Raw genomic sequence first — 14,430 nt, forward strand, 5'->3', positions numbered from 1 at the left:
GTGATGATGATATAGAACCAGCCACCACTAAAAACTCATCTCTCCCAAGCTTTGGTGGTGAAGATGATGTAGAACCAGCCACAACTCAAGAATATGATGCAGACTCATCTCTTACAATCCTCAGTAGTGAAGATGCTAAAGAGCCACCCACTGCTGAAGACTATGATGCAGACTTATCTCTTACAACACTTAGTGGAGGAGATAATACAGAGACCACCATCAGTGAAGACTCTCTCCCAAGCTTTGGTGGTGATGATATAGAGCCAGTGACTGAAGACTTTGACGCAGACTCATCCACTGTCTGTCACAATCAAAGTGCAGTCAGTTCAAATGTCCGTGTCAAAAATTCAGTCCTCACTGGCTCAGAGAATAAAGCAGTCGCCACCCCTGAGATATCAACAGGACGTTCCGCAGCAACTGACTTTAATAATGGAGTCAGGGACACTGCTACTCCCACCGAAGAAAAGTCAGGCAATGCTGCTTCCAATGATGACAATCCAAACACTGGTTGTTTCCCAATTGCCAGTAACACTTCAGCTAATGTTGGCCCAACCGATGGAGCTGTAGCCTCCATTTCTTCGGACATTGGAGCTGCGGCTGCCATCACACTCCCCGATGCTGATGATGTCAACACAAGCCCAGATGGACCCCGCCGGAGGAGTATATTTCGAAGGACCCGCAAATTCTTTAGCAGAATGAGGAGGCGAGTGGTTTCCATCTTTACACGACAGAACAACACAAACCCAGACTTATAAGAATGACTGAGAGCAAAGTTAGGGGAACACAACTGTTCCTCTCTCTCAATCTCCCAACTCTATCTCCAACAAGCATAAAAAGAAGGTAAAAATGAATTGAATTGAAGTAGGGCAGCACAGTTATCACTGTCACCTCACAGTAAGAAGGTTCCGGAATCGATCAGGGACTTCTCTGTGTGGAGTTTGCATGTTCTCCCTGTGCCTGCGTGGGTTCCCTCCAGGTTCTCTGGCTTCCTCCCACAGTCTAAAGACATGCAGTTAGGTTAATTTTTGATCTAAATTGCCTATCTTGTTGAAGCAAAAATAAATAAGAATAATTAATAAATAAGTAAACTGGATTGAATTATTTGACAAATTTGTTATTCAAAATGTAGAAAATAGCAACATTTTTGTGTCACCTTTATATGTATATGCAAACACAGTCACAACAAGGCTGTAAACCTTTCAACAAGCCTTGTTAACTGGGGAAAAACATCTTATTTCTGCATTGAGAAATAAAATTTCAGAAATACACCATAACAATATGAACATGTTTTTCATACCATATATTTATTTCAAATAGCAGGGATAAAATATGTACTGGCAATCTGTTCAGGGTGTAACCCGCCTCTTGCCCAATGTCAGCTTGGATTGGCTCTAGCCACCCTGCAACTCTTACGGAATAGCGGTATAGATAATAAATAAATTAATTAATTAATTTAACTATTTGACGTGTGATATTCAAAGTATGGAAAATAGCAACATTTTTTGTGTTCACTCTGAACAAACAGAGATACTTCCGTCTTGGGAGACTGTACATTGGTCATTACTTTATAATTTAAAGTTTGTCCTTCATTCTCTACACCCTATGTGCACACACATATCAAATGACATATCTGGAAAGCCCTGCCAGTGATTATTTTTACCCAAAGATGGTGTTAATGAATTGTCATCAAATCCATAATGACTCCTCTAGGGACTATGAATTCCTGTGTAAAATGTCAGTAATACTATTACTTTAGCATGGCCAAAAAAGTGAAATGATCCCTGCTACTTTTCTGAGTAAAAGAATGACATCAACAGAGTGTGGTTTTCCATTTAAGCCAGGAGGGAAGACTGACTTCTCCTTAATTTTTAGTCCTTCATTCAATTATTAATGAAAGACAAGACTTACTGTAATGAGTAATGGCATTATTATTGATATGAGTGGTGAATAATCTAATAATCTAAAACTGCTCTACACTAAAGTTATAAATCTCCTTCTCTGTCTCCCTTATGCACAGAGACATCTGTCGACGCTATCATCTTTACGTCAATCTGTGGGAAGAAACAGCATGGTGTGTGTTTGTGTGTGAGTGAGCTTTTGGATATGATTATATAGAGCCAGGAGTCACACCCTCAGAGTCATGCATCCACATCCCAAAGTAAGGCTGACACACACACACGGACAAAATAACAATGTCAAGCCCAAACACACATGGCCAAAAGAAGCCACACCCTGCCTGCATCCAGTTTTCACAAGATGTAAACCACACAATGACCAAACACTCAGTTCGCCCTGATTTTGTGACACACATGCAGAAACACAAGGCCAAAAGTCCCACATTGACACATAGACAAACAGCCTGTGTGTGTGTGTGTGTGTGTGTGTGTGTGTGTGTGTGTGTGTGTGTGTGAATATTCTTCAGAAGTTTAAGGAGAAAGAAAGAAAGTAATACACACACTTACATCTCAAAGTCACCTTTACATTTGTTCCTATTTCCACATTTTCAATTGTTCTATTATGTATGAAGAGCTGATGTGTGAAGGTGGCAAGAAAGTGTAAGGTGGGTAGAAAGTGTAAAGCAAACACACACATACTTTGTTGAGCTTGACACACACACACAGGCAACTTCACACAAATACAGATGCACACACACACACACACACACACACACACACACACATAAGGAAAAAAGAAACACATTTTCAGAACTCACCCCCGCTCTTCTGTCTTGCTTTAAACTCTTTGTTGTTGCTTTAAACCAAATGTAAAAGGTAGTGGACAAAAGAAAGACAGACTTCAAGATGACTGTGAAGGAGTGAGCGAGGTGAGAGGAAGAGAAGAGGGAGGAGGAGGAGCTGTTTGGCTAGCGAACAATCCTCTTAGCCCGGTTATGTCATGGGACCAAGCTAATCCTACCTTCACTGACTGACCAACACATGCACACACACACAACCATACACACCAGCTGACTAACCAGCAGACTGACCAACACAGATACACGTATACAAACAGGGTTAGTGACTGGCTAACCAAGGCCTAACCAACATGTACAAAGCTGATGTCTAGCCTGGGTTTAATACAATAGCTAACATGGTTGAAAATAGCAGTTAGTTAAGCTGCTAACATGAGGTCAGCTGCTTTTTTTACTATATGACTCGTTATTTTGAGGGGAAGATAACAGGATAAAGCAAGCTAGCAAAACAAAACAGTAAGCTAATGGTAATTAGTCATGTTATTGACAAAAGGCCTCCCATTTTCTCTGTTTTTCTCTCTGTCTGTCAACATATATACAATAATTACACTGTATGAGCTGAGTATGCAGTGTGTGCGTGTGTGTGTGTGTGTGTGAGAGAGGGAGAGAGAGAGAGAGAGCATGGGCTTGTTTTACATGAAAAGTAAGATTTGGTTTTAGGGTTACAGGTACAATTTGGTTTAGTTAGGGTCAGGCATTCAGTTCATTTTGATTAAGGTTAGGGTAAGGGGGTAAAGAATGCATTATGTAAATGATGGGACCCCAAGATACTTGTACAGGGATGTGTATGTGCGTGCGTGTGTGTTCACATGGTTTCTTGCTGGTAGGGAACTATAATCATCACTGTCACTAATCCGTGGGCTAATCCGCCAGGCTACACACACACAGACAAATACATACACACAAATGTGCACAAGCATTGTATGTATGCAAAAATTCACACAAACTAAAACATCTTTAATATTTAATTTGTATTCACAAAGAAAATCTAATTAAATAAACATGGTTCATTGGCTTGGACTTAATTCTACTGGCTCTTTGCTGAGAAGTCTTTAAACCTGTAATACTTTTACTTTGGGAGTCTCAATCACAATCAGCAGTGTACAAATATATTAAAGAATGTGCAGCTTTAGGTGTGCTTGTATAGCTAGAGTATCAGGTTCTGCTAGTTAACACATCTCAAGGTTTAAACAAAGGGATGAATTAATACGGAACAGGAGATTATCTGTGTCAGACACATTCTCACCTATTCAAAATACTCTGTTTGGTTTAGGTGAGTGGTGGTGCCCGCATACAGTGCGCAGGAGATATGATAGAAACATCATCAACGCACCCAGTCGCGCATTATAAATCCGATGGTCTTTGTACTAGATAGCTGGCACGGTGGCGTCTTTTTAATGTGTGGTCCAACTAATTCTAACTAACTCACATACAGCTCCTCTGGGTAATGTCTAGACAAGTTCGGGATCACATTACATTTGCAAAAGCAGCTTGAGTGTCCTTTCTCTGGTCCAAAACTGCACATTTTGCACATTTCTATATGTATTTTAGCGTATACACAATAGATACTGTAACTGTTATAGGACTGTATTTACTATGGTTGAGTGGAATCTGCAGTGTCTTTTCAAGTAAAGGCCTTGTCTTGTGCTGGAGACAAACTGAAGCTCTTTATATGCACAATGCACAATAGATCCTGGGCGCTGAGGTTTAGCTAATTGGAGATGCACAACACTGCATGTCCTGCACCTTCAGCCCAGGCTAGCTCCTTTGTGTGTGTGTGTGTGTGTGTGTGTGTGTCCACCTACCCTGTCATTAGTGCTCTCTGCTGCTTCCGAGGTCCAGCTCTGCTCCAAAGGCTGCTGACTTCCTGCATATAAATGAACAATGAAAAGAAATCTGAGCAGAGATACTGAAATAACACATTAAAATGGACCTGGGTGAGCTGAGTCTTGTATGACAGACAGAGGGGGAGGGAGTGACAGAGAGAGAGAGAGAGAGAGAAAGGGCCTTGGCCTTAATTAACCATTCAACCATGTGTGTGCCTTATCACAAAGATAAATGGACAGGCGACATCGGCCTTAGGGTGTAAAAATCCCCTTTCCTTTCCATTACACTGCACATAAATGCACAATTCCATCAAAATTTCTAATGTATTGCAAATGTCTTCATCTTCATCTTTTATGTATGTATATTTTTGGATATTTTTCATGTCAGTCATGAAGTCTAGTTTCAGTACTCTGCAATGTATTCTAGTGTTGAAAGTGAAAATGATTATGTTTGTGTCCTTGTTAGCACTGTCCTTGTTTAAATTCAGTCTTTCTTACTCCTACTACTAAGGACATAGAGGATGTTGTTGGCAACTTGCCTTGTGTAACAACACTGAAATACAGAGGACAAGGTGTTGCATTACAGTAATATTGATTCTGCAGGCTGTGTGCATGCTGGTTTGTTTATAAAATCTAAAACATCCAACAGAAAATGTATTTATCTGCTTTTTTGGGTGAGACAGAAATGTCATTGAATAAGATAAACACTGAGTACAAATAATAAAGCGGAATTCCTTCTTTTCTCTAATCTATATGTAGCTCTATCTCTCTTTGAATGTGTAATCTATAAATAGCATCATTCGTTTTAATGCCACTAAGACCAGACAGGTTCAATCAGGGCTAATCCCAGGCAGCTCCACTATTCACCTCCAGTCAATAGAGCACTTAGAGATGTACTTTACATTCACTGGAACAGTTAAAATTGTATCATACAATCAACACAGTACTTAAAACAGTACTTACATTCAACTGACTGGTACACCTAAAGTAGTATGTTAATAATCGAGAGTCATTTATGGAAACATTATTATTAGTTGTGATGAGCTTAGATTCACTTATGACAAGTTAATCATCTCTGTTCCATCCACTACATGGCTGATTATTTGATCATGTGGTGTCCTTGTGTGGGAGGTGCAAACTCACCACAGGCAACCTTCAAATAAGGCACAGAGGGCAGATGATGTTAAATTATCCTGGGAGGAGGTAATACATTAGGGTAATGTGTTGCTCCGGTCCTCGCAGAGCACTTGGCTAGTTTAAGAAGCTGTTTTATGATATTAGGTGAAGAGCCAAACACGAGCTGGCAGCAAAACTGAAGGGACAGTTTGGCTGCCGCAGGAGGGGGGCATCGACCAGCCACACATCCCTCATCGATTTGCATGTGGACGCTGTATGGCAATCAATCACATCGAAATCACATCTGGGTTACATGCTGGTGCTGGAAACGGGCTCATCTACTCACAGCAGGAACCCAAATGAACTGCTGTTCTTTTTATCTTACTCTTGATCTTACCCTGCTGCTCCTAAACCTATTACAGAGCTGCAGGGGATGGGAAATGACAGGGGACAGAAAATTGGGCTAAAATCTGTTCATGGCTGACAGAATATTTTAGAGGAATGAGAAGAGGTGTAGTATAAATATAGTATTGATTCATTTTTATAACCTGATACTGTAATAAACAAAACACACACATGGGAAAACCTTAATGGGCTGGGTGACTCAGCCAAGTAAAAAAAACCTGGCTAATAAGCATTTAATTCATTATTCAGAATACACTTCACAGTTCACAAGCATATGATGATAATGAGATTCTAATGAATGATGATTATGTTTTTAATGAATGAGGGGTAAAAGGGGAATACACCAGCAGATGGTGAGGTTGTCCTCTCCCTGTGGGGGGCAGACACACAGACAAAAACACACCAGTGCTCCAGTACCATACAACAGCAGCCCTGCTAACACGCACAGTTACACAACCATTCATTCACTTCCTTTTTGCTGATCAAGTTTAAGTTCAGGGAAAAGAAAGTCATTTAGCATCAGTGTTAAATACTGAATCAGCTGTGATCTGATTTCACAAACAGTTCAACCTGCTATTTTGGCAGAATATCATCTGACATCTCTCAAACATCTTCCTGTCCTAATCTGTGTCCCCCTCCCCATCCATGTTACGTAACTCTAATCATCTTATCTTGCTAATTACTGACCGAACCCCTGACCTCACCTCTAAACCTCACACACACCACCGTCTCCATGTTTGTGTGTTTTCCACACATGAGTGAGTGTTACTCAATACTGGAAAAAATGAAACCTGTTTGAAGGTTCTTGATGGTCAGCAACTAGACTCATGTAAGAAGTTTGGGTGTGCTCAACATGTAGTTTATGTGTGTTTGTTGTGCTGTACCTTGTGCCCAGGAGGGGCAGTGTCTGAGGTAGAAGCTGACCTCAGGCCTTCTGGCCCCCCACTGCTGAAGGAGATCCAACAATAACAACTCCTGAGGGAGAACTCGCTCTGAGGACAGACAGAAGGTGATAAAATGTTAGCTGAACTCTTGTAGACTGTGCCTTATCGTTATTTATCCAGACAAACCAGGAGGAGATCATTCATAAAGAAGATCATTATTTACATTCAGTTAAAATTACAGTTCTATTTAACAGCACATTTTCTTCCATTCTTTCCGTTTCTTCTCTGAAATGCTGTTATCTAGTAAACACTTCTTAGATGTTATCATGCTGAGTATGCTTTTATGTAATGATCTCTGAATTATAAAATATTGCACAAAACATGTAACATATTTCCATTTAATTTAAAAAACATGCAGTCTTGAGTTTGTATATTTCACTTTGTGTAAACATCATGTAGTATATAAGATACAATCAGAAAGTCAAAGATGTGTGTTAACTTCTATAGCTCCCTAAAGGGGAAAATAATGAAAATGGGATGTTAAAGTGGGCTAGTTAGACATTTAACAACTTAAAACCTTCTTCTAATTTTCCATGTTCCAGATGTAAAATAAATGTAAATGAAAAAAAGGTTAGAAACCTGCTATAACTCTAAAATAACTTTTAATACTAAAACTATCCCTAAACAATGACCAGTCCAAATGGCGTCTGTATTGTACTGTTTTTTTTAAGCATGCTAGTGTTTACTAGCACAAGTGTTGTCAGGACTAAACCACAATCCTCTCACAGCAAAATGCATCAATCCATTAAAGCTAACAATACACACACGTAGACAGTGGCTTTGCGGCCTCACACACACACCAGCCATGAGGCTACTTGTGGCCTTGAGGCATGGCCTCTCGTCACACCACAACACATTGACACAACACAATTTATACCACCATTTAGTATATCCTGCTTTACAGTGTCACCCTTCAAGAAACAGTATAGTATTAGATCCATTTATAGCCTGTCTGACCGCTCAGTCACACCACACTGCTACACAAACACACTGTGTTGTTATGTGGATCACAGCTATGATTGAATGAATGTAGGCCATGCTTTAATGGACACAGTAGCTCTCAGTGTCTGTGTGTGATGGACTGGTCTATTCAAGTTTTACAATGGCATCCAGTATACAGGAAGGCACTTAGCACTCTATTGATTTCACAGGCTGTAGCAGTGATATAGGTCTGACTTTGTTTATAATTAGCATCAAAACAAACGATCTAGGCCAGAGTCCCACTGTGATTATCCTGTCACATAATGCCAGATTATAATCATGTAAAGACTCAAGAGACAGTCTGTCAATAGTAATAATATCAGCACTGGACACTTGTGAATTATGTGTGGTCATGTGTGTATAAAGATACACAGAAATAAGAAATGAAAAGACTACAAATAGCTGAGTTTTTGATGGGTTTATGCTCCACATCAATGGTCAACAGACTACAAAAATCAATTTTCTGCCTCCTTTCTGTTTGTATTAAACACCACATTAGTGTTTAGTAAGTCTGATTTTTCTAATGACCCCATTAGTCTTTGGGTTATTGGCTGTGAAGACAGATTGATATGCTTTGTTGAAGCTTCAGATGAGCTCAAGTCACACAGAAAACTGCTGCAACAAGGGGAATCTGAGCTTCAATTTTAACTTATTTAATTTAATTTAATCAGTGTATCATCTGCATAAATGAACACCTTTTGTATTGGCCTCTTGCTGATTATATTTTTCTTTACCTTGTTTCATATTCCTGGGTTGTTTTTTAAGATATCCATATAAATGATTATATGTAATGTGAAAGGGGTCGCTCGTAGTGACAAACACACAGAGAATCATCACATTACCCTTCAGTTTCCCTCAGATCTATGGAGTGTTTAAGCATCTCATTGTTTTGGATTTACAACACATAACTTTACATTTTGGGTTTAGTCTCACATTCTCATCAACCTGCCTTCAAGAAGAAGGCAACTATTTTCAGTGGAAATGAAAAGACAACTAGCTGGTGAACCTAGTGGAGCATTTAGCAGTTAAAAAGCCAGCCTTGGAGGAGTTGGTTGACACCAGACCAGTGCTAAAAGGAGAGTCATTACTAGACACGATTTCTACTTGTCTAATTAAAGTGTAAACTAGCAACCACTTGCTAATATGTTCACCAAATCAACTTTATGGCTTTTATGAAGTTGAGATGTTGTCTTTACAAGTGGTTCAGCAGTATCAGTCAGCATTTTTTATTCAGCATTGATGGATCAACAGATGGACTCACCGTGTCCATTCCATACTTCAGCTAAATGACACTCCCCCTCGCCAGCCTCTTTGCAGTATTCAACCACGTCGACCACTCTGGTTGCTGGAGTAACTGGGACCTCAGTTAGCATCTGTTGGGTGTCATTGAGGTAAACCGTCAGGATCACCTGTAACCATAGAAACCAAAACGTTAAATGTCATTAAATGTCTTGTTATTTTCCACCTTATGTTTGGACACAATGGATTGTAGTATTTCTCACTGATGACTGATTGACATCAGATGCGACTATTAACTAATTAACTTAGCTAACCCCTGGTTAGCCACTCAGTCAACATAGTATCAATGAAAAGTACTGATAGATTACTCAGTCCTGCTCATTTCTCAGCAGTAAGAAGCAACATGGCTGATCATATTAAGATTAAAGTGGAAAAATTCAGGTGAAAAAACAGACAATGAATACTGGATCAAATAATTCTCCTCCACACACAGCTGAGGATACATCTAAATACATTGACAAGTAGTGTGAATGCAGATAAACTGCTTAAAGCCCAGTCAGACACAAGAACATTTAAATCCTCAAGGTTGAAAGCAACTTGACCTGGATAACAATATAGAGACCTCAGCTGCAGATGGGCATTTAATCTAATTCAATCTTAAAGCTTTCAAGACTTCAAGATACAACATATGTTAATGTAAAGTGATAAGAAGGCCATTGAGAACTGAGGGAAAGTGGCAGACTTCGCTTAACAGCTACTACAGTTACAGTAGCTTGTAACAAGATACAGCGATCCACCTGACATCATTGATCACAGCTTTAATTACTTATCAATAAGTGCTTGTGTACACACAGACACACATACAATTCCTTCTAGGCTCAGGACAAAGGTTTAACCTTATAAAAAATGAAAAAATTAAAATTTCTCACTATATTTAGTCCTTGTATAAAAGCTCTAAAGTTTATCCAAGTCTTTAGTTAGTTCTGTCTAGACTAATGAAAAAAAGCTTGGTAAAATATTGAGAATATGATCACTGTTATCAGTTTCTCATTATTAACATATTTGGAAAAGCAATATATGAATATAAAGTATCAGCTGGAGAGAAATGAATTCCCCCATGAAATCATTTTGTCATCAAATCCTCCAAATTTCTGGAGCCAAAAGATTAAAATAGCAATCAAAAGAGGACATCCTGTGTTATCACCAGTGATGTCATTGGCAATGTCACTGGTGATGTCATGTTAGATAGTCAGTCGGCAGTTGAAAGATAAATTTGGGGTAATCTGGGATAGGACACACAGACACACCAAGGCACACACACACACACAGATACAGATACACTTTTAATCTCAATGTTCTCTCTCACACACACAAATACACACACATTACATTGTACACTGTCAGCATACTCTAGGATGCACACACACATAAACATACACATGCACACTCAAAATATATACTGCACACTAATCCATAGTATTCTATACACCTGTCCCAGATCATGTGAAGTAATCTCTAGTTGCATGCAGACAGACTGAGCAGGGACACATTCTCTAAAGCTTGGATTAGACACACACACAAACACGCATATACAAAAATACATACACACATCCAAACCCTAAAACACTGCAAACACAGTAGGGGTTTTACTGCTCCACAAATCATTTAAAGTAGGGTAATCGTGGCCACACAAGGGCTGTAATGTTTCTGTTTGACATGGTCAAAAACATCATTTGTTACACTAAAGAAGCTGCTGGCAGAGATGAAAAGGCATTTTATATAATCAAATCATTCAGAGTGGTTTTCTCATTTGAGCCAGATATCCACAAAATACTCATAATTCCCTAAAAACACTATCCAAAATATCCCCCTATAAATGCAGCATAGACACACACACACTGTCATCTGCCATGGTTGAGAATTTGATGAAGCATGCGGCGGCTGTGTAGCAATGCCGCGACTGTTGTAATGTCTGGCACCATCATGGAGTTTCACTGCAGCATCAGTTGATATGATTAATAGCGATAAGAAAATAAGTAACAACTGCGTGATGTGCAGGTTTATTCAGTAAAAGTCATTTGTCACCTCCAAATGCAGGATACTGTGATATAAGAAACTCTTTTTATTGCCTCTGTTGTGTAAAACAAGCACAAAAGTAACATTTTTCACTCTAACATTAGTAACATTAATTTTAGAAACCAGCAATCTGTGTTAATCTTCTACCAAACAGCTGTGTTAAACATACTGAGTACAACTGCATCAAACTCTGGAATTCAAAAGACTTAAATATGCAAATGGATTAGCATTAGAATTAGAATTAGAACACCAAAGTCCAATACAAAAACTAGAATTACTGTTCTTGTTCTGCTGTAGGTCTGTTGTAATAGCATGTAAGTTCATTGATAAAAACAAAAACCAATATATTGTATGTGTTCACATGCTTGGCCAATAGTGCTGATTCTGATAAAACACAAAGTTGTAGCCATAACAGAAGATAAAGATTCAAATATGGTTGTTGCTATGGTGTTGTTATGGTGTCCTTATGGTGTTGAATAATGGCCTGAAAAGTTTATTTGATGTCACAGTGAAGTTGACCTTTTACCTTTTGTTTATAAAACGTCAGCATTCTATCCTATTATCTAATACATCTATGTAAAATTTGTCATAATTGGCGTATGAATTGTTGATTTATGGCCAAAAACGTGTTTTGTGAGGTCACAGTGATCTTGACCTTTGAACTCTGGACCACCAAATTCTAATCAGTTCATCCTTGAGCCCAAGTGAACATGTGTGCCTCAAGGTGTTCCTGAGATATCAGGGACGGACAGATGGACAGATGGACAACCCGAAAAACATAAATCCTCGCTACGACTGTCACTGGTGCAGAGGCATAAACCCTTTTTTTCCTCAAGGCATCTATACTCTATCCTCTGTCTAGCACATTGTCCTCTGAGAATCCTTTACATTGCCCTGCACATTGCCTGCAAACACATTAGCATTTTGTTTACATTAGTCTTTTAGTACAGACTTAATAAGAATGCCACAGTGGATTTCACTGCACATACTGCTTGTGTATGTGACAAATAATCCAATATAATAATCCAGACATTCTACCCTTAGTGATTTTACTCTGAGAGAAAACAAGTAGATATTTGCTGCTGGTGGTCACAGTTTAATGATGATGTCACTAGGTCACTAAACTGGACACCTTCTGCAATACCATCATGTATAGTTCCCACCCCTGCACCCCTACCTTTTACACTGCAACTGTGACGCGTGGTGCAAATGTCTACGATCATAAAGGGAATTAAGTACAGATTCTTAAATTATTCCCTGATGCTAATAAGATAACAGCTACATTATATTGTAACCCCTGCTAAGACCTGACACTATCGAGACACAGAAGTAATAAGATTTAGATATTGTGAAATGTCAGTTGTCTTACATGGCATGAAGAAAATATGTGTTTAGAAATCCAATCTGCTGTTTACACCCACTGTGGACCTCCAACACAGCCTCTACAAGATAGATTATATTACCTCAAATCTCTCTATAGATAGACCTGACTATATAGGTCAGAGGTAGGTCACCAAACGTAATACTGCTGCAAAATCATTATGATATAGTCAGAAGGCTGCTGTATATTCTACTGTTACCAGCAAACAGGTTCTCTATTGTGTCTGTAGAACTAACTGATGAGATTAAACTTGTCCACATCAATATATTCATAATGAATCTGAGGAAAATATCATGAAATATGTAGTATGAAAGTAATGTTGGTTTGAATGTGAATTATAAGCTGAGGAATACATTAAAATAGATGGATTTAAAGTAAGCAACTTAAATATATAGTCTGTCATAGACAGAGCATGCAAGTCTGATCATGGTTTTTTCAAACTTTATGAGCTCATATTCAAACTTAAATCTGTCTATCAGTAAATAGGACTCACAAAATATCACACACACACACACAAAATATCACACACACACACACACACACAGAGTGGCAGATTGAGTTGTGGTTCCTAAAATGCCTCTGGTCCTGAATGGAGTGACTCTGGCTATTTTAGGCATTAGAGAGAGAGGAGCAGATAGTCAGATAGTCAGAGAGGAGAGCGAGCCTGTGAGCAGGCCGGAGTGACAAACAGCACTGTCTCCTCTGTTAGTCTGACTGCTGCAGAAAACACATCAATGCTCATTTTATTAGTTACTGCAGAGCATTTCCACACAGTGTGTTCATTTAAAGCAGAGTGGCACAGTGGTCGGTGAACATCCTCTGAACTGAAGCCCCCAACCTGCTTCCATCTGCCCCTGTTTGATCCTAACATTCAGTAAACTGCCCCAAAATGTGGGCTCTGCTGACATACAGCGCCTGTCACTCCCATGAACACAAATGCAAACACACATCTCAAGCTACGACTTCTTCTCCTTTGCCTTACTCAGCTGCACAACACTGACTGTGAAGAATATGTACAAATATCTCTAAAAGAAAGTCAAGCTGTTCTGTCTCTCACTCACCGATGGTTTGGTTTTCCCACTTCTGAGCTTCTTCTTCGGTTTCCTGCATTTACTCAGTTTGAGGTTTTTAGACAGAAACACCAGTCGCTCCAACGCCCGCCCAAAGAAACGCCTCATTGGAAAACCATCAGGCAAAAACACACACAGCACATCCACAGTGTGTGGATGTGCCTGTGTGTTGCATGTGTGTGTATGTGTGTTTGACAAAAAGAGATATAGCTAGATAATTAGAGAGTGGTGTCTTTGCAGGTGGGAGTTTGTTTGAAATGTGTGAATGTCAGGGTGTGTGTGGGTGTGTGTGCCAGGGCAGGAAACACAAATATAAGAGTGTGTGTCAGTGAGGGAGGAGGGGAGAGAGGGAGGGAGTCGGCTTTCAGTAAATATGAAGGGAGGGAGAGGGTGAGGAGGAGAGGCTGATGGGAGATAAAACAGAGAATCTGGACATTTTTCATGCCTGTTAGCGGGAGCAGACCGTGAGATTGAGCTGATATTGGTTTTTATTATAAATCTGATATGGTCGGGTCAACACCACCCACCTCTGATATTACGGAGCTGCTTCTGTTTTTATTGTTATAGTGATAAACTCAAAGGTGTGACCATAAAAACAATCTGAATCTGATGGAAGGAATTTACTCGTCAGCTTCAGGAG

At 39.4% G+C, this 14,430-nt stretch overlaps 1 protein-coding gene across 1 annotated transcript in view; it reads right to left on the reverse strand.

Moving 5' to 3' along the window:
* Window positions 1-14,048, reverse strand: part of LOC108897994 (apoptosis-stimulating of p53 protein 1-like) — a 43,106-nt gene extending 29,058 nt beyond the window's left edge. Inside the window, 4 exon segments of the mRNA XM_018697827.2 lie at window positions 4,558-4,619; window positions 6,984-7,091; window positions 9,286-9,433; window positions 13,782-14,048. Of these exon segments, the coding sequence (XP_018553343.1) occupies window positions 4,558-4,619; window positions 6,984-7,091; window positions 9,286-9,433; window positions 13,782-13,898 (435 nt within the window). The 5' untranslated portion in view covers window positions 13,899-14,048.
* Window positions 14,049-14,430: the final 382 nt, after the last annotated feature.

The sequence above is a fragment of the Lates calcarifer genome, linkage group LG19 (genome assembly GCF_001640805.2).
Source record: "Lates calcarifer isolate ASB-BC8 linkage group LG19, TLL_Latcal_v3, whole genome shotgun sequence".
NCBI classification, from domain to species: Eukaryota; Metazoa; Chordata; class Actinopteri; family Centropomidae; genus Lates; species Lates calcarifer.